At 37.8% G+C, this 21,611-nt stretch overlaps 1 protein-coding gene across 2 annotated transcripts; it reads left to right on the forward strand.

Moving 5' to 3' along the window:
- The first annotated feature begins 5,760 nt into the window (after positions 1 to 5,760).
- On the forward strand, positions 5,761 to 17,062 carry SMNDC1 (survival motor neuron domain containing 1). Of its 2 annotated transcripts, none has more exons than XM_059900207.1 (6): positions 5,761 to 5,949; positions 7,144 to 7,263; positions 12,066 to 12,208; positions 12,825 to 12,986; positions 14,872 to 15,025; positions 15,811 to 17,062. In XM_059900207.1, the coding sequence occupies exons 2-6, from the start codon at positions 7,144 to 7,146 to the stop codon at positions 15,946 to 15,948; spliced, it is 717 nt and encodes a 238-aa protein (XP_059756190.1). In that variant the 5' UTR covers positions 5,761 to 5,949; the 3' UTR covers positions 15,949 to 17,062. The 2 variants fall into 2 exon arrangements, with proteins under 2 accessions (XP_059756190.1, XP_059756191.1); XM_059900208.1 differs by lacking the exon at positions 5,761 to 5,949 and adding an exon at positions 9,985 to 10,173 and having other exon boundaries at positions 7,178 to 7,263.
- Positions 17,063 to 21,611: the final 4,549 nt, after the last annotated feature.

Genomic DNA, 21,611 nt, shown 5'->3' on the forward strand with positions numbered 1-21,611 from the left:
GGGGAAAGTCTGCCTTCTTCCCTACTGTGGATGCTGGGTGCCCTACCCAGATTCCCTCTTCAGGACTGAGGTGCTTGTTCTCCCAGAGGGAGGGAGTGTTGGTGGCTGAGTTTTCAGCTGAATTGCTCTTGCTGCACAGGGGCAGCCCATATCTATTGGCTGATTATTCGGGATTGGGTGGGTATAAAGCCCTGGCTCCCTTGACTTCAGGTGGGGAGCATCTCTGAAGGGCCATCCCAGCTCCAGAGCTCCTACAGGACTGGCTGAGGCCTTTGTTGCAACTGTGTTGCAGCTCCTTCTTTCTCCCTCTGCCCCATCCTGCTCCTGTTACCTCTCACAGGTGATGTTCCCAAGGGTATACCCCAATAAACCTCTTGCACAGAAATCCGAGTCCTTTTCCCAGGAACCCCAACCCATTATACCTACCAGGACCACAAAGAGCCCTTCGTGGTCACTAATTACAGAGAATGAAGGTGTCCCTATAGAAGCATGTATGTATTAAATGTACTGGGTCTTGAACAAGATGAGCCACACTTCCTACTTATGTTTCAGCTTATGTTCTAAAACTGACAACAGAGAGATGTTGTAAACAGAACACGGTGATCTAAAGGAATTTGGATATAAAGTTATTTTATTAAAAAATTATAGCAAGTACAAGTAAAAATGTGTACATTAAAACCAAGAACAGGAGTTGAGTATAGATGAATAGCAGGCCTTCATCACTTGGATACTATAAACCATAGTTTTTTTTGGCTGTTTTTGTTTTTCCCTGTCTTTTCCCCAACAAATCTGTTCGGCAATGTTCCTTCACTAAGGCTCCATCACTGGGGTGGGGCAGGGGGAGGGAAATCGGACATCAAAAGATACCTGTGGGGCTTCCCTGGTGGCGCAGTGGTTGAGAATCTGCCTGCCAATGCAGGGCACACGGGTTCGAGCCCTGGTCTGGGAAGATCCCACATGCCGCGGAGTAACCAGGCCCGTGAGCCACAATTACTGAGCCTGCACATCTGGAGCCTGTGCTCCGCAGCAAGAGAGGCCGCGATGGTGAGAGGCCCGCGCACCGCGATGAAGAGTGGCCCCCGCTCGCCTCCAACTAGAGAAAGCCCTCGCGCAGAAACGAAGACCCAACACAGCTAAAAATAAAAAAAAATAAAATAAAAAAAAAAGATACCTGTGTCCCTACTGCCACCTAATGGTTCTTTGAGCATTAAGGTCTCCATTGCGTAGTTCTTTTTTTCCCAACTGCTGACACTATACCAATAAATTGGCTAAATGTGACCATATCAAACTATGGACCACTAGTCTTACTGTGGCAAAACTCTGGGGCTCATTCTGGCTTCTGGAAAAAGTCATGTTAACTGTCTCCTTTTTCCTCTTTACATTTGGGAATGTATATCCCCCTACTTCCCATGGTTGTTTGGTATAATATGTATCCTTTTAAAAAAAGATTGTTTTATTATCTACCCACTGTGCAATAAAAGTGATGTGGAATGTACCAGGCTTTCCCTGCTTTTTCTGTGATAAGCTTTTTCTAAGATAAATAAACAGGCAACATGAATATGGGGGGTGGGAAACACAGATAAGGAGGGTACTTTCAGGGGCTATGATGCAGATGAATCCAATTAACTCTGGGTGTAAAAGACCATCTTAAGACTACTGATGGAGGCTGTTATACGAGAAAGCCAAACAGAACCAAAAAATGAAAAATGCTCCTGTCACCACATCAGAGGGCAAGGCCCACTGGACTCTCTCTTGCATGTGGGGACAAAGTAATTTTTTCTCATGCTTTCCTTCCTGGCCTTCAAAGAGCTCCTGTGACTACTTCAACTTCCACTGCCCACATCTTGACCCATCTGGCTTTCTGTGGCTTTTTGTTTCTGACAATCACATAAGCTTTTATAATCTCCTATATTACTTTTGAGCTTGTTAAACTACTGCTAGCTCCTAGATTTCTCCTCAACTATCTGCTGCCTTTCCTCACCATTCCCCACCAACATGCACAACACCGGTCATAACTATTCTAACTAGTCTATGAACACTTTTCTCCATCTTTTTCTTTTGAAAATTCTGAGACATAATTTTTCAACAAAAAGTTGAAAGATTAGTACAATGAGCAAACACATGCATCCTCCACAATGACTGTTAAATATTTTGCCACGTTTTAATTCTTTCTCTCTCCATATATGTATGTGTGTGTACATACACACAACGAATTTAGCAAAATTTTATATAATTTTTTGGCAGAACTATTCTACCATTAGTGGTGCTAAGTGTGATCACTAGGCTAAGTTGGTGACTGCTGAATTTCTTCATTGTAAGGTATATTTTCCCCTGTATAATTATTAATATATGGAGTGATACTCTGACACTGTGCGAACATCCTCCTTTTCGCTACCTCCTTTTACAAGATGGGTTTTAGATTCTCTTGATGACCTTTGCCTGAATTATTAGGGACTGCACAAGGTGATTTTTCCAATTCCATAATTCCATCTATGTTTACTGGCTGGCATTCATCTATAAAGAAAAAAAATCCCTTCCCCAACCCTTGATTTTGAGTATCACTCTGGACTTACGGATTTTTAAAATGTATTTAATGATTTGACAATCTATCACAGTCATTACTCTTTTTAGTGCCGTGATTGACTCATATTTAGCCAGTGGAGTCCCCTCAAGCTGGGTTATGTGAACTTTTGACTTGATCCTATTAGTTTTGGGGCACTTCCTTGTTTTCTGGCAAGATGTTCCAGGCTCACCTTTGTACTATTGTACTTTCCGGGCCTAAGACCCAAAAGCAACCATTTCCCCAAGAAATACTGTTTCTTTTGTGGAGAATGGTATTAAATATCAAGATAGGGGCACCCTCCACTGGGGTAACATTACTTCTAAGATATATGTGTATATATATATTTTTTTTCCAAAATTCAAATTTAACATCAGAGGGCTTTCCCCCCAAAAAACTTCTTTTTTAATATATTTTTCTTTCCTCTTATTAGAGTTTTAACTAACAAAATTTATTAATTATTCACTTTATCTAGAGTAGATAAACATAAAAGTTTTAAAATTACATTACTAATAGTACTATTAGAAATAAATCTGTGATGTTTGAGATTTTTTGTTTTTGTTCTTTCTGCCCTCAGAATATATCCCAATAAGAATGTAGGAGTACTATTAAACACCACTTTCAAATAGATCTAAAGAACTTTGATGACTCTGACATTTCTGATCCTTGTAGAGCCTAGATTATCATCTTTTTCAAACTAATCCTTTTTTCTTTTTTTAGTGGTACACGTGAAACATAGAATAGCTGAAAATTGTGCATCCTAAGACTAGAAAGGCAATGCAGATTTCAGTGAACAAATCAGGATTGCTATGACTGGTGAGCACCTGCATCGGTCAGCATTCATTTAAGGTTGTTTTTCCATCAAACTTAAATGGATGATATAACCTAAGAGTCATCTCAGGATATATTTGCAAGGTATTGTACCCAAAAACACTCAATAGGAAGAAAAAGCCAGTAGCTTGCCCTGCAACAAATCTCCATGCAAACATTCAAAACACCTATTATGACTAAAAAGGGCAAAAGGCATAGATAGTTATTTTGACTATGTACACATCTCTAATTCATTACCTTAGGCATTTGTACAGATAGCAAAAAAGTTAGGCAAATCTGGGGCTACTTTTAGTCAAGAAGGAATACAATAAAAGCTAAGCTAAAGAATGCAATCTCCCATTTAACCAACATGTACTAGTTTATTCTATACTTTTATGCTCTGCAGTGAGTTGGTACATTTCCAAAGGCAGTGGCTATACTTTAATTATCTTTAGTAGTGAAAGAAAATAGCTGCATATATGACAATGTGGAGTCTTTAAATTTTATGTACTTACTGAGTTCAATAAAATAAATACCAGCTTTAAAGAACTAGAGGTTTTAGATACTGTTCTTTTTGAAGATAAACACGATTAAATTTGAGTGAGAATATTTTAAGATTTTGACACTTCAAAGGAAGTGGTAAGTCAGATCGCCTATTTGAAGGAACACTCTTAGTCAAAGCTTGTACTTGCTCCAGCTTTGTCTTTAAAAGCACATAGAATCACAGTGAAAAATAAATGAATACATGTAAAGTGTTTATAATGGTGTCTGGTACACACAACTGTTATCTCTTTGTGAGAACTAATAACATTCACTATAACTTTTCTTTCCAAATATAATCTATGTTGCACACAGGGAGAGATTAAAAGCAATCCTGAAAACAAAAGCTATCAAAAAACTATACTGAAGCTTATAAATATTTTCCTATTTTCTGATCTTGGGGGTTCATTAAGAGTTCTTATTTGAGAAATTTTAAAACAGCTGTAAAGTTTACTTTATATTCATGGAAGATCCTCCTGGCATTAGTTCTTAAAATACACAATTGAAATAAGAGCAGTTGTCAAATACTACATTGTGTTTTTAATAGATTTCTACTATATTAAAGAAAAGTACATCCTCTCTGGTTTGTCTTCCCTCTTAATTCTAGCTACACACTGCTGCCCTCTGCAGCATTCTCCATTCTTGCAAGCTGACTGCCACTCTTAATCATCACAAACCCACCTTAGAGGAAGGCTTTCTTAAGGGTCCAGCAACAGACCCCAATCCTCCAGGTAACGTTCTTTCCTGGCATTCACATAGCCTCTTCGTGTCTCAGACCTTTATCTTTTTTTTTAACTAGTTTTTTTTTTAATTGGAAAAAATTATATACGTATGGGGAAAAAGAAGGATAAAAAGGATTATTAGTGAAAACATGTGGCTTCCACTCCAAATGTCTACATATATTCGTGCATCCGTCCATAAATGGTATATATTATTACAAACATACACACTTAACACGCATTTCTTTTTAAACATAAGTGGACGTATTCACACCACTACTTATCATTCAAAATTGTAACTTGGAGATTGTCCCCTTTCAGGCGGTATTAACCTATATAACTTAATTAAAACCAGTAAGTGCTAACAACATAGGTTTTTCTTTTCTTTTTCACGGTACGCATGGCCTTTATTGTTTGCTACGGGAAGTGGAAGAGGCGGGGATGCGATAGCTCCGGCTCCTGGGGCGACTCCACAGATTGGGTCACCGCCCTCGAAAAGTCCAATTAGGTTTTAAATAAACCAATCTACTCTCGAATAGGTTCTGCCACAATCTAAACAGCTTTTTGTTGCCACTAAGACTTTTATTATTCTGTGAAGCGGTGGTTCTCAAACTTGACCAGACATTGGTATCACCTAGAAGGCTTGTTGAAACAGGTTGCTGAGGCCATCCTCAGAGTTTCTGACTCAAAGGTGTGAGGTGGGTGTTGAGAAATCGTATTTATAGTAAATTATTTTTGCAATAAATTATAAATTACTGTAAAAAAAAAATACCACGCAAGGCTGATGGTACCGGGACCACACTCAGAGAACCAACCGGTAGTATGAATGCTGTATTAAACCCCGTTCCTCCCACCACCCAGCATCCTGGGAACCTCAAGAAGTGCCCAACAGCACCCAGCCCTGAAGTAACTAACCAACGGACCCCAACTCCGAGCCGGAACTAAAATAAAACGAACCTACATCCGGCGCCTGGCGCATACCAGCACGTCGTTTCCTTCCTACGAAACCCCGCCCACTTTACTTCCCTAACGTGATTAAGGGCCGGCGGCCTAGAGGGAGCTGGGAATCACGTGAGTCGAGCGACGTCTTGCGAGGATTTTTTTTAACCTCTCGCGAGACTTCACCCGCCTCCTCTATTCCTCCTTCCAGTGCCCGGCTTTAGTCCTCTCCCGCTTGCCGTTGAGTGAGGTATTCTTTTCCACACCGAGTCGCCTAGTTGTCGCGGCGGAGCTTTTGCTTGCTGCTGCCGTTGTCGCAACCACCACTGGGCTCCTTTGCCGCGACCCCGTCCCGCCGCCACGCCCCCAGCCCCACACAAGGTAACAAACGCGATGAGGGAGAGAGTAAGGCCTCGCCGGGCTTTGGCCTCCCCCTAGTTGAAGCGGAGGCCTGAGGCCGAGGAGCGGGCCGCGCTGGAGAGGCCCGGGCGCCGGCCGGAGTGTCAGGAGCGCCGGCCTCCTCTTCCACCCAGAGTTGAGCCCTGAGCGGCCTCGGACGGGGTTGGGCTAGCCGCGGGAACCCAGCGGGTGGAGTTGGCATTTTAAGGACGCTCCGGGCCCTTCCGTGCCTGTTTGCGGGTGGGGCTCCGGCTCCGGGGGCCTCCGCTGGGTTCGTGTTTTCGGTTTCCCTGGAAGCTGTTTGAATTTCGAGGTCTGAAATGGTCGAGCAAGTTGTGGCGGGCTTTGAGGTGTTGGGTGACCGACGGGGAGCAGCCTGGCTTGCTCTAACCCTTTTGGAGTCCTTCCAGGCTCCAGGCTGTGGTTGGACGGGGATTGTAAAACAGACGGGTCCTCGGAAACCCCGTATGTTCGTTAATGAAGCGAGAAAGAATTCTCTCCTATCTTATTTTCGGGAGAAGAATGAGCCAGATTTGGTGAAAGCCACGTTCCTTAGATTGCCTAAATAGGAGAGTATCTGTGCTGTTTCTTTAATTGCAGAAAATGCATCGTCAGTATTTAAGTGACTGGGTTTTTGCTCTGGATAAGAGTTTCTAAGCGCATTCATATTAATTGAATAGCTCTTGTGGAGAGAGTTATTTGTGTAGTTAATCCAAAATCAGTTGGAATTGGTTTTGGAAGTATTTTTTAGTGCTTAAAAATCAGAAGCCTCAACTCTTTCAACAGTTTAGTGCCTTTTTTTTTTTTTTTTTTTTTTTTGGTGACAGTGTAACAATCCTGTTAATTGAGCCTAACAGTGCCTTCCCTGTTACAGGACTTTAAAGAAAATTAGAAATTCTTCTTTTTCCTCTTACCTCTTGTTTTCTGTTCCTATATGTTATTTGTCTGACATGTTTATAATCATCAGAATACTTGAAGTTTGTGTTTGGCTCACAGCTTTTCTCTGAATTGAAAGTAAAGGTAGTAGTGATAAATTACGCTGCAGTGAATTATAATAATGAGTTGGGAGCAAAATTGGTTAGGGTTGATTGAGGTAGACAGGGAAAATTATTTTTTATGGTTTGTTTTTTTTTTTCGGTTCTGTTTTCATGGCCTTACTCTTTTTATTTTCTTCAGATGTCAGAGGATCTAGCAAAGCAACTGGCAAGCTACAAAGCTCAACTCCAGCAAGTTGAAGCTGCGCTGTCTGGAAATGGAGAAAACGAAGATTTGCTAAAATTAAAGAAAGATTTGCAAGTAAGTATGAGGGGACACTTATAGTTACATTGCTTGAAAAGAATATTTCTGTGTTTTACAAATGATCTATTGTTAAGAATCTGTGGGTATCCAGAACACCATTTGGAGGGAGTGTTTCACCCCTTTTCACCCCTTGTGTGTACAAGTGTGTACGCACATAGGCATACATGGCTTCTAGGAGTAGGGTTGCTTCCTCAGTTTGTGTGCATCAAAATGATTGAAACATTGTTCTTTGTTAACGTCAACCTTGTATGCTCGTATAATTTTTAAAAATAGGAGTTAACGTTAGAAGTCATTGTCAAACTTTCTAGAGAAAGAGGTACATACAACTTTACAAGGAATAGCACTTCTGTTTTTAAAGACCTGGAAAAGGAATTAGTTCAAAGGGTAACTAAAATTAAAGGAGGAAAATATAACCTGATTAAGATTCTTTTTAATGCCAAAAGAGTCTTTGAAAATGAAATAGAGCGCACATGCCAGAGATCCTGTGTGTGTGTAACAGAGCTAGCTCTAGTGCTTTGTGTTGAAAACACATTATAAAAATACCTAAAAAGATGCCTGTTTTCTGCATAAATGTTATATAATGTTTGAACTTAAGGCTAGGTTTTACATGTAGTTTTTGACACTTGTTAGCAACTTAAAATTAAACCGAATCTATGTGAGGAGATCTTAATTTGTTCTTTTTGTTGTGGAAGGGCAGTAAGTATGAAACCTGCTTTTTGAAACTTGCTCTGGGGTTTCGAGACAAACATAAAGCCATAATAGTAAATATCTGTTATTTTTCAGAACAATAGGTTGATTAATAAAAATACCATATATAATACTTGTAAATATGTATGAGTTTTCATCTTGACAAATTTGTGAACTTAAAATTCTGAACCTGATTTTTTGGAAAGTTTTAAAAGATGTTTTGATTAGATGGCCTATATTCACTGATTCAAAACAAAACTTGAATCATCTTCATCCTATCTAAGTAATCCTTTCCCTCCCTTTATATCATCCTCTTGCCCATTAAAATTACTAAATTTTAGGGATATTAGAACTGCAAACAAATGAAACTTATGTGAAATGGGGTCCAGATTCAGGATTCTGAAAGCGCTTACCTGGGCATAATTAAGATGAGTTAAATATTTTCAGGTTCAAATTCTGGATTTAGGATAGACTTTCATGAAGTTGCAATAGTATGTTATTTTCCTAAAAACACAGAAACCAGGGCCTCTCTTCAATACGTGGAAATCAGGCCAGTGGATTTCAAGGAGCCAGTCAATAAGAAAAAGATGTTTTGGGAGCAGTTTCTCCCACTCTCAGGCCAACTTTCTGCTTGCCTCAAGGAGAGAGCCTGGCATGCCCCCATCTCTCTGTCTCTCTCTCTTTTTTTTTTTTAAACCCAACTTAAAAGCAGTGCTTTTTTTCTTTGAAGAAAATAAAACGTCATGTGCTAATGTTGTATATATTGCTTCCTGGGCAGTAGGAGGGAGGGGTATATGTGGAACTGGTGGAGGGGGGAGTTGGGAGTGAAGACTGAGAACATTATTATGAGGTGTTTTTAGTACTTACAGAGTAAATTGTCAGAGCCTGGGCAGAATTGTCTTATTAGGACATGATCCATAGTGGAAATACTATTGGGAGACAGACCACTGTGGTAGGCATTGTAGTAACTAGGTAAATGGCTTACTTACGGTTCAGTTAATAATGACTTGGGGGGCCATTTATCTGTAAAATGTCCTGTTTTCTGTAACCATTTTGAAAAGCATTGTACAATAGAACTTTCTGTGGTGATGGAAATGTTCTATATCTGCTGTGTAATATTATAGCCACTACCCACATGTGGCTGTCAAATATTTGGAATAAGACTAGGATGGCCGAAGAGCTGAATTTTTAATTTTATTTAAGTAGCCATATGTGGCTACCATATCAGATGGCACAGATTTAGAAGCATAAGTTCTAACACTTCAGTTAGAAATAATAGAGAATGTTTTTCCTGAGCAGTCTTGACTTTGGATTCTTTTCCTCTTATTCTGTCTTGGAAAAAAAAATCATTTTGGTTACTAGAAATAGGTCTGTTTTGAATTGAAAACTACTCAAAGGTGGAAGGCATCATTTAGGATTACATAAAATTCTGGAAAGTTTTTTGCTGTCTGCTTCCATCTAGTAATTGTTATCTCCATTGACTACAGCTACAGCTTCTATTTTGTCATAGGTTTTTTTTGTGTGTTTGTTTTTTTAAAAATCCTTTTCCTTCTCTGCATTCTGGGATATACCTTGTGCCATTGATATTTAATCCTGCCTTTTATATTTGCTGAAGAATCTGTTCAGACTGATGACTTGAGTTTGTGACCTCCTTTATTTTCTTGTGTTCCTTTTATGGAATATCCTTACTCTGGTTAAGAATTTGTTTGCCCTTTCATTTATGCAAAATGTTCTTTCTGCATTTTTTTCAGTGACCTTCATTTTGTCAGTAAGGCTTCTATGTTTATTTCTTTATGTACTATCTTTCATATAAAGTTACTCAACAGGCAGCAGATTAATTTACTAAAGTCCTAATTGCCTTTCTTTTTTCACTTAAAAGAAGTGGGTTTAGTAAAATCCAGGCTAGCTAGTTGGCTAGCTCCCCAGGCAGTCTCTGATAATCACAAAATATAGTCAATTTATTAGGCTGTTTGCTGAATACACTGGTTCTAAAGGAGGCAGGGGTCAAGTCACTTGTCTCATATGTTACAGTGGCTCTGCATCCCCGAAACGCCTTCCTTCAGTAAGCAGAGTGCTTGAGTTGCACCCCCTTTGACCTGCTGATATGTAGATCACAACATCTGATGCTTCCTGGGATTGCCGATTACTGTAACTGCTGCCCATCTGTCAATGAAGGAGCAGTTTCAGAACTCAGACTTGGGGGAGGAAAAGTAATTAATGGTATGTACCTTTAAGAACTCCCTCATACATAAAATAGTTTCTCTAATACTTTGGTCCATATACACATGTGAAGGAAAAAAAAAAAAACCATTTAGAAGGGTCTTCATAGTTGTTGGGAGGGGTATGTAAAACATGGCAAAGTAAAAAGACAACTAGAGATAAATGCTCCAGATTTTTTAAAGCGTCATTTCAGTGCAGGACTCTGGAAATTATAACATGCACAGCTTTTCAGGACCCTTTTCTTTGGTGAAAATGTATTTCCTTATGAAAATATAGTGGGGAGATGTTTTATCCCAAGAGAAGTAGAGTTCTAAATCTTGAGACCTACAAACACAGACTTCATGTTTGTGCTTTAGTTGTTAAATGATCCCTAGTTAAATGGAATTATTTAATGATAGGGATTGTATGGGCTCTTGAGTCAGGCTTATTGGATTACATTCTTGGCCCTAGAAGTGGTTAATTAAAAACAAGACTGGATAATTTACTCTCCTTCTTTGTGTAGTACATGATCTATTTATTTGGAAGTTCTTTGCTTATTTGCAAAAGATTGTCTTATTAAAAAGTATTTGAATGGATATTTGGCACCTAATAAAACTTTCATTAAAGATGTTAATCTACTGAATTTTTAACTTAAATCTGAGTCTTCTAGTTTTTTCATTCATAAAATTTTTTAATTAATAAAACTGATCTTTCTCCAAGGGCTTTAATAATCCTTTTTTTTTTAAGGCTCAAATAGAAGTTTTTAAGAAATAGCCAGGAAGATTTAAAATCTTTAGGAGAGAAGTAACATTAAACTTTCTTGGCTATTGAACCAGAACTACTATTATAAAACCTCAGTGTGAACCAGAAGAAACTCAATACAGAGTGTAACTTTGCTAATTTTTCTCCCAGAACATACAATGTGATGTTTAAGGTATTTTATTTGCAACAGCAGAGGAACAGGTATGCAAGTTCTTAAATCAGATAAGGTGATGCATAATATGAGTCTTCATCAGAGTAAAAATATAGCAGATTGGTAGCAGAATCTATCAATTTGTTCTATTTCTTAAGTTTTTTAACCAACCCTACTAAACACCTTTAAAGTCAGTAAGTGTAAGCCTGAGTTAGAAAATATATTTGCCACACAGAAAGGTTTTGCCTACCTGTGTGTGTTACATTTATTTTATTCTTTTCTTTTAAATGAAGCTGTGCTAATGTGCTTAACATTAAGGTATTGGGATATTTTAAATCTGACTTGGTAATTTACCTACCCAGATGGGATAGATTTTATAATAAATGAATAGAGAAACTACTGTTTTTTTAATATATCTACAGTACTTTGTAGAAATATGTATGAGCAGGAACATTTTTATTACTAATAAGGCTGCTTCAAGTGTTTGGGGGTTTTTGAGGGGGAACTCAACTGTTGGCAGGCAGTTAATACGACTGCCAAGCAGTGCCCTGTAAAAAGTGCAGTTGCGCGACGTACACGTGACAGTGATGTGAGAGAAAAGTGATCTTGAATCTAAGTCAGTGCCTTACAGTTGACTGTTTCTCATCTTTAGAGAGATCTATTCAGCTAAAATAGGTGCTTAAAAATAATGTACAGTGTAAATTCAAGTCTACCCTATTTCTGTTAGTATTTGAGGTTAATTAAATTGAAAGGCAACTGCCTGGGTTTAAATCCCAGCACCAGTGTATAAAATACTGTATCTCAGTTTCTACATGGGGATAATCACAGTATCTACATCATAGTATTGTTATGAACTGCAAATAAATATGTGTAGAGTACTTAATGAGTGCTATGTGGTATGAGAGCTGTTAACCAAAAACTGAAAGAACTTGCTTGTTGAAAGTAGTTGACAATGTGAATTATAAAAATAATGTTAATGGTTTTTGTTTTTTCTTTTTAGGAAGTTATAGAACTAACCAAAGACCTTCTGTCAACTCAACCTTCTGAAACGCTGGCAAGTTCAGACAATTTTGCTTCTACTCAGCCCACTCATTCTTGGAAAGTAGGAGACAAGTGTATGGCAATCTGGAGTGAAGATGGACAGTAAGTGTAGAAAAAAACTGTAAATATAACATGAAATAGTAAAGTACAATGGTAAGGTGATTTTATTCAGCTTGAACTACCCTATTTTAATCTTTCTATAATAGCCAGTATGACTTATAGAACGAATTTGATTCTTGGGTGGTTACCATTAATACAGTTTAATTTTTAGCTTTAGATTAAGTTTTAGGGCAGAAGAATGGCTTGGATCCTAGAGGAAATAAACGTGAAAGTAGAGGAAAATGAATGGATATTTTTAAAAAAAATAGTCTAAATTCATTTTTCCTTGAATTGAAAATTGAGTAATGGTTGGTTATCTTAGACTTTTGTGAAGCACATACACTGAAATTATTCCTATAATAAGTATCTTTTCTCAAAAGAGATTGACTAAAGCACATATAGTAGACATGTAAGAGACTTCCTTGGCAATATTTTGGTTAGGACTTCCTTTTTTAAAAGCAGATGGCTAACTCCAGCCACTATTATCTTTGCCAAAGGGACATTTGATTATAGGAGTTTCATTTTAGACACATTGAATAGTTGAATCACTGCAGTATAAGTCTTGTAGGCTGAGTGCTAAACCTTTACTCACCTGCTTACAGCCATGATATCTTTACAGGTGTTATGAAGCGGAGATTGAGGAGATAGATGAAGAAAACGGCACCGCTGCAATCACTTTTGCTGGCTATGGCAATGCTGAAGTGACTCCACTGTTGAACCTCAAGCCTGTAGAAGAAGGAAGGAAGGCAAAGGAGGACAGTGGCAACAAACCCATGTCAAAGTAAGTGACTTTGACTTTAGCATTTTAAATGTAATCTTCCCCATTTGGGTACTTGAGGTCTGCAGAATCTATGCAGGCTAGACTAGAGTAAGAAACTTATAATACTGTTCACCATTATTTTGAAGATTAGCAGTGTATGGTCAACATTGTCTGTATATGTATGCCTAGGTAAAGTGAAGACATTTTGGTTCCCACTTAGGCATTTAATGAATAATTATTAAGAGGATTCTATATATCGATACTTCTCACTAAACCAGGTTCTGGGTTCCATCACAGCAAAGAAGACCAAATTAGGCCTTGTCCTGACTGAGTTTATAGTCTAAAGAACAAACACATAATTAAAGAAGAACTTTAATAATATGTAAAAGTAATGGAGGGAACATAACGGGTACTTTTAGGGAACAAAGAAAAGGTACCTAAACTGCATTTTAGTCATCAGGGCAAATTTCTTTGAGGAAATGATGTGTAAACTGAGATTTGAAAAGAACAGGTGTTAGCCAGTTAATGAACTAGAAGGTATGATCTTGGGCAAGCTGCTTAACTTCTGTTCCCTCATCTGTGAAACAGGGACAATAGTATATCCGTTATGGGGTTGTAAGGATTAAATGACGGCATGAGTAAAACATGTAGCACAGTTCTTGACATGTAGTAGAGATCTCACTCAGTAAATGTTTACATTTAAAGAAGAAAACAAGGTGGGAACATAGAGGTAACAGAAAGAAATTCCTTTGGTAAAAACTTGGGGCTCGAGGGTGGGTGGTTTGACAAGAGAAGAGGTTAGAGGGGCAGAGGTCAGATCATAAAAAGCTTGAAAGCCACGGATGTATTTCAAGTAGAGAGGATCTGATGTGTTCAGATTGGAGCTTTCGAATGATTCCTGGCAGCAGAGAGAAGGCAGCTACTGCTGTCATCCAGGTATAAGATGATCGTGGACCTGAACCCAGGGAGTAGCAGTTAAGGATGGACCCATGTATAGTTTGAGAGGTATTTAAGAGATAGAATGAACAATTTTCAGTTCTGCATATTTGCCACAATTTGCTATCTTTTGGATTTGTCAGTTTTCAAAACTTAAGTTGCTACATAAATATATTTGAATTTGGGAAAATTATATCATCTATTAAAGTAAATTTGGTTTAAGCATCCCAATAAGAAAGATTGTAGAATAACATGACATTTCTATTTTTAGTCTTTGATATTTGTGTAAAAACCACACTTCATAGTAGTGATTATATGATACAGAGGAGTCTAGATCGTATAGCCTTGTTTTTAAAGACCTCTCTCTTCATCCTTCTTTTGGTGAGAAGTCAGTGTTAACAGACTGAGCAGAAATTATTGAGAGGGCTTTAGGCTCTGATTGGAAAACCCTAGTTGTTTTTGTTTTAATAATTGTTAGCTATGATTTCCCTTTGTACTGCTGTGCTCTTCCAATCTACATGAAATAGTTTTATCTGCATTGAATCTCTTCATACAGTTTTTCCAAATGCAGCATATCACACTTGCTAACTGCCCATTTAACAATTGATACAGGTTTAGATAGCTTTTAATGTTGAAACTCATCCTATTCCTAAAACACAACTGGCAAAAGCCATGTAAACGGCAAGTTAAAAGTCATAGTTGAAATGTTTGATTTAAATGGGTAGTAGATTACTACACTTGCGTTCAAAAGCTTCCAAGGATACTGCATATTTCAAATAACATTTATTTCTTAGTAGTCCTGAGTGATCGGCATTGATGTTAGCTTTTATTCGTGCGGTGAAGAATGTGTAAGTTCATTAGGTTTTGGGTTTTTTTTTGTGGGGGTGGCAGTGGTTGCACTGCTAAATATCTCTAAGGAAGTCATCTTTTAAATTTTCAGAGTTGACATTTACCTGTTCTGTCCACACAGAAAAGAAATGATTGCCCAGCAGCGTGAATATAAAAAGAAGAAAGCTTTGAAAAAAGCACAGAGAATAAAAGAACTTGAACAAGAAAGAGAGGACCAGAAGGTGAAATGGCAGCAGTTCAACAACAGAGCCTATTCTAAAAACAAAAAAGGCCAGGTTAGTAAATCCTTTCATCATACTTTGTAAATTTGCAAAGTGCAACTGTCATTAAAATAACTTTAAAATGAAAAAGGAGGTTCATAGATTTAACGAAATAGTAACTGGATCTTGAATTCAGAATCCTCTTTAATCTTCATTTTGACTTACTGAAAAATATCTCCATTAGCCACTGTCTCTGCAATGGAAGCACTATGAATGAGTTTATACCAGGAATTACAAAAGATCTAGGTTATTTCCTCTTATTTTTTTTTTATTTTTTTTTAATAAACTTATTTATTTTATTTATTTATTTTTGGCTGTGTTGGGTCTTCATCGCTGCGCACGGACTTTCTCTAGTTGTGGTGAATGGGGGCTACTCTTTGTTGCGGCAGGCAGGCTTCTCATTGCAGTGGCTTCTCTCGTTGCAGAGCATGGGCTCTAGGTGCGTGGGCTTCAGTAGTTGTGGCGCATGGGCTTAGTTGCTCCGCGGCGTGTGGGATCCTCCCGGACCAGGGCATGAACCCGTGTCCCCTGCATTGGCAGGCGGATTCCCAGCCACTGCGCCACCAGGGAAATCCCTGATTTCCTTTTATAAACTAAAATTTGAAAAATTATTTGTTATCTTACATACTGCTTAGAGTGTATTGAACCCTACCTGATTTGTTAACATGCCTTATGTTGGGTATCACTAGTGGGTTTTATGAGCACTCAGGTTCCCTTGAGGTACTTTTCCTTATAGGTGTATTTTGGAATTTTAATTTTTTCCAAAACTAATCAAGAATTGTTTGTTTCATTTCTCCTAGGTAAAGAGGAGTATTTTTGCTTCACCTGAGAGTGTAACTGGCAAAGTTGGAGTAGGAACTTGTGGAATTGCTGATAAACCTATGACACAGTATCAAGATACCTCTAAATACAATGTTAGGCATTTGATGCCTCAATAATCAGAAAAACTGTTGGATTTCATCTCTGCAGGGCTTTACATTTACCTTTTTATCCTTATATTTTTCTAAAGGTAAATTATTTGTTAGACGAGTAAGGAAGATACCATTGTCGTCATTGTTTGACTTCAGTAGAATGAAACTTGAAGAAATTGTATTTGATAACTGCTATTCATTTAAACTTTTTTCATTACTACTACCAGTTTCCTCAAAGTTTGTTGGATAAAGCAACTTTTCTAGATAGATGCTGGATAAATACAGCACTTAGATGAATTATTGATCTTCCTAGTATCAGGCCCCCACTTAATGAATGGCATATACGTTTTGTAAGGCTCTAACTAACTGGGAATTTTCAGATGCTTTGAACTTGCCACATATTCTAGCAATTCACTGGAACATCAAGGCAAAATACCAACCTGCTAAAGAGAACTTCTCTTCATTTTTTTTAATCTTCAGCTTAAGCCTAGCTGTTGCCCAGTTAACCTAAAAGTAGGTTAATTTGTAAACGGCAGAGTTTTTCTTGAGGTTTTTCTCAACTCGTTTCCTAAGCCTATTAGGCCATCTCTAAAATTGATCCAGCTCTGTATTCTTTTCATTGAATTTTAGTTTTATGTAAGAAACCATGTTTAGAACCAGCTACCTTTTCTAATGTTTTTTTTGTTTTTTGTACGTTTGCTTTCCTCCTGTGTTGATTTTCACTTATGGTAGTGGTACCATTTTTTGGATGTGTAATGTTTATATGAGAAAACAAAAAGCTGATGTATAGCCCTGTATACAATGTAGATACTATTTTTGTAAAAAACCAAGGCTAAATTAATGAACAAGAGTACCGAATGTTTCATCATTAAAAATTTACTGTATTTCTTGTGCATTAATCTGACCATAATTTCCCTGTATATTATGTTCACGTAGCTGAGTTTGTAATTTTTGTTAACTAGATCAAGTTGTCAGCATTTGTTGGTAAGTGAACATCACAATTATCCTGAGTTGAGTTTAAGCCAAATGTATGCGTAGAAAAGGGTCTTCCTATTAATGGAAGATGGTGATTTTTAAGATGTGTATTAATTTCAGTTTTTGTATGTTTAACTTTTATTAAATAAAGTGTTTTTAAAATCTCCAGGGTGTGTTAACAGAAAGGTGAAGTTAGCTGCCAGCATTGGTATAGTGATTAAGCATACATCATTTCCACAGGAAAGAATATTGAGTGTGTAATAAATGTTTCGATAAATCCTTATGTGCTCCTTATATCGGACATAAGAAATTGGAAAGGACAGACTAGTTTTAAGGGTTGTGCTTGCATAGGGGTGTTTGTAAATTTTTGGTAGAAGGGGAAAATAATTTTTATTTCATTAAGAAAAAAAATTTTTTTTTATTTCATGAATTTTAATTTTTTTGGTAAATTGAAGCTTTTTAAAAAAGTTTTTGGCCACGCAGCACGGCATGTGGGATCTTAGTTCCTAGACCAGGGATCGAACCCGTGCTCCCTGCAGTGGAAGCTCAGAGTCTTAACCACTGGACCGCCAGGGAAGTCTGGCAAATTGAAACTTTCAGGAGGACAGTGATGAGAGAGAGATTTCCTCGTGTCTCCATCTCCCTCCCAACCCAGGAGATCACTGTTGTTTTGTTTTCTTGTTTCTTTCCCTGTAGTTTATGGCCAAAGGGTAGAGCACATAGGACAGAATGAAAGGTGAGGTAGTTTTTCAATACAAGGCACAAATTACAGTAGAAAAGGAGCTACTTAGCCTGAAAAACTTCTAAATATACTAATGTTCTTGTTACCAGTATAACAAACTTTAAATCAATGGTATCCTTAAAGGATTGCAAGGGAACCCTAGTAATTAAAAAGCACTGGAAAGAAATTTGGTATAACTCTGTGGCCACACAAAGTGGTTTTTGGTGAGATTATCTTGGTATGTTTGCTGGAGTAATAGTTCACCTGGTGTTTGTGTAGGCAAGACTTGTGTTGAGACTCGTGCCTCCTTTGACTCTATGGGCCTTCCTTTCCGCACATTAATTTTCCTGGAGGGCTTTTCAGTAGGAGGAGAGAAAAGGGAAAAAAAAAAGTGACCGTGTTGTATAAAACATTTTTTAACAAATAGGCATATAGCATGAAGTCAAGAGCCTGTGTGTTGAAGACCTAGATGTGGTCCTTTGTAAAGTCCTGTTGTCAGGATGATGATAGTGTCTCTGGACTAAACTTAAGAATTAGGAATCTTGGGGGGACCTGTCTCATAGTGGATGCTGAAGTTGAGAAATGCTTAATGAGGAGCATGATACCAATGGTATTCTACAAATGCAGGTGGTTAAGCTCTCAATATTCTAAAATCAAATATGCTTGGTCTATGAAGGTTTGTTATAAAATTTAATCTAGAGGTTACCCTCTTGTCAAGAAAGGAGACGTGAAGCTCTGAAGTGGACAGACTGAACCATACTTGATGGCCCCCACGTGGCTGTGGTTGCATCTGTCTTTTCTCAGAACTTGACATTTGACTTTGTCATTGACTCTTTCAAGGAAAGAACAGTCCTAACACCCCCAAAACAAACAATTTTAAATTTTAATATTAATCAGATAACAGTGTTTTAATTAACATGTAGAAAAGTCATATTGGAAGAGCAAGGACTCTGGAGCCAGACTGCTGTTTGAATCCTGGCTCCCTCATTTATTATTTGTATGCATAATTCTCTGCCTCAGTTTTCTCAGCTGTAGAATTAAATTAATACGTTTCATTAGGTTGTAAGGATGAGTGAGTTAATATGTGTGAAGTGTTTAGTAGAGTACCTGGTATGTTGTAAGCACTATAGATAGAAGTGTTTGCTACTACTGTGCAGAGCTAATGGTGACTATCTGATCTTTTTTTCCTTAACTTGAATAACAATTCACATTATAATGGAAATAATACTATTGCTTATAAATGTGTTAACTGAAATGTTACCAAGTTACCAAAGTTCTAAGACATATTAAGTAATCCTGGTAGAGGTTTAAATTTTTGTATTAGAATATTTTAGGGTTTGTTTCTTAGTGGGAAGGGGGTTACACACCTAAGAAAAAAAATCACTTTTTTTTTAAAAATTTTATTTTTATCTTTGGCTGCGTTGGATATTGGTTGCTGCACGCGGGCTTTCTCTAGTTGCGGTGAGCGGGGGCTACTCTTCGTTGCAATGCGTGGGCTTCTCATTGCGGTGGCTTCTCTTGTGGAGCACGGGCTCTAGGCGCACGGGCTTCAGTAGTTGTGGCACGTGGGCTCAGTAGTTGTGGCTCGTGGAGTCTAGAGCGCAGGCTCAGTGGTTGTGGCGCATGGGCTTAGTTGCTCCGTGGCACGTGGGATCTTCCCGGACCGGGGATCGAACCTGTGTCCCCTGCACTGTCAGGTGGATTCTCAACCGCTGTGCCACTGGGGAAGGAAGCCCCACTCGTAATTCTTGATTAAAATTAATGAGGGATTCTTGGATCTGGGTCCTACCCCAGGCCTATCCAGGCCAAGGTATGTCTTGTTTTTTTGACAGACACCACACAGGTGATTCTGATGTGCATCCCTGGCTGAGCACCATGTTTTAGGTTAAATGTGAAAACGGTTGGATTTTTGAAACGAAGGAAAAAATTTATAAGTGGCAATTTTCTGAGCCCAATTATGAAGACTTAGGCATCAAACCAAAGTGAAAATGCATCCATTTAATGTAACAACTCATTTTTTTAAATACTTGTTTTTTCACAACAAAGGATGTGCATGTGCATGCACGTGTGTGTTTCCATTACAATGCAGTTTTAATGCTGTGTCTGCCTTTAAAATAGCAAGGGAAAACCATGAGGTGACAAAGGAAACTCAGTTTTGTAAGTTGTGTGGTGTTTGTAGATTGTGATTATATAAGATGAAAAATACCACTTGCAAATTAAGCGAAGTATTAGAGTTGATTTGGCTTTTTGCCTCAACTGGGTATTAACTGAGATATAAAAGAAGGAAGAAAATGTATTAAAACCAACAAGGTTTTGTATTTGTTAAAATATTTAGAGAGTTCAATAAACATGTGCTGAATTGTATTAAGTATTTGTATAAACTATGAAACAACCAGTTAGTATAAATGGTAATTTACAAGTTCAACAGTAAATGTAAACATTCTTTGTGTCTAGGATTTTTGAGTTGCAAGTTAAACTGAATTTTTACTGCAGTGGAGAGGAAAAGCATAGCAGGTAAAATAACAGGTAATGCCATAGTTTAAACAAAACCAAAGCTATTGATTCCCCTTATACTATGATTTTTTAAAAAAGCGTACCTGTATAGATGGGTATAGATGTATCCTTAAGAAACATCTCAAGAGGTTCAGAAGCCATTAATATTGACATTCTAAGAATTTGTTTTGGCCTAGCCAAAAGTAGTAAAACAAACAAAAACAGATGGTGTTAGATTTCTGTGAGGCTCGCCACTTGCCTTTTCTGCCATTCAGCTTAGGTATATAAATGTTCTTTTGTGGCCCTGAGTGGGGAAAAGCATATCTGAGAATAATGCTGGGCTTGGGTTAGCTGACAGCTGAACTAACTAAAAATATCAAATTATGGCTACTTGTCATCTTTTAGTTCCCAGAAATAAAAACTGGCAATTTACTTCCACCAAGCACCTCACCAGTTCATTTTTACAAAACGGGTACAGACTTGTTACTGGAATTATTAAAATTGTAACTTGTTTCCCCAGTTATTTTTAAGAGCACAGCTAAAGAAGCTATGGTTATTCTCATTGGGAGAAAAGGTTTGTTTTTTGTGTGAAGAGCTACTTCACACAAAAATCATGGTTATTATTTTGCTGGCTCATGATTTTCCTTTTTTGGTGAAACTGATGTGCTTTTGTTTTTTCTCCTTTCAAGCCCTGCACTCACTTTAGCAAGATGCAGTGAATTTCTGACCAGAGAAACAAAGAATTCAGGCTTGGAGGAAACACTTGACTCTACATCCTGGGAAAACTAGAGTTGAAGCCTGAGATCCGTAGCTAGGCTAGTCTTTAATAGATGGTAATTGTCCCAATTGTTCATTGCTCAGAAGTATGCAGGAAGGAGGAGTAAGTATCCCTTTGGTTGTTTTGCTCAGAATTTTTCCCTCCAAAAGCCCTGTCAGGTTAGTTGACCTAGCTTTCAGAGTGAGTGTGATGAAGCTGCTAATTTAGAAACAACTGACTTCTTAAATTTGTATTTCTTACATACATTTTAGAGATATTTTATGGCTTTTATGTTTTTACAATGCTATTCTGTGCCCTGGTGTGAAAATCTAAAATATCCCCATTATTGTCCTACTAGTAAAGAGTAAAAGCATTCTTCCATAGCTAAGAGCTTGAAAAAATAGAAAATATCCCAAAATTATAGGAAGTTGGCAGTACTTTAGAAGAGCTTCATTTAAACCATTTCCCCTAATAATTACTACATAGAAAGGTAAAACAAACAACTGAAGCTGTCAGCCAGTACATCTATGTTGAACTACACTTACTATTTACAAGAATCAGATGTATTCCAAAAGAAAACTAGTTTCCTGTTGGATCTGGTACCTAGGCCAATAGGATTTTTCTTCATGGTGAGGCCAGCACTAAAATATTAACTAGGACACTCAATTTATTATGCAATGGTTACTATCAGTGTATAACATACTCAAGCTCAGGTCCTTTCCCTTTTTTAGGAAGACCAGGTAA

Source organism: Balaenoptera ricei, chromosome 16, assembly GCF_028023285.1.
Source record: "Balaenoptera ricei isolate mBalRic1 chromosome 16, mBalRic1.hap2, whole genome shotgun sequence".
Classification (NCBI taxonomy): Eukaryota; Metazoa; Chordata; class Mammalia; order Artiodactyla; family Balaenopteridae; genus Balaenoptera; species Balaenoptera ricei.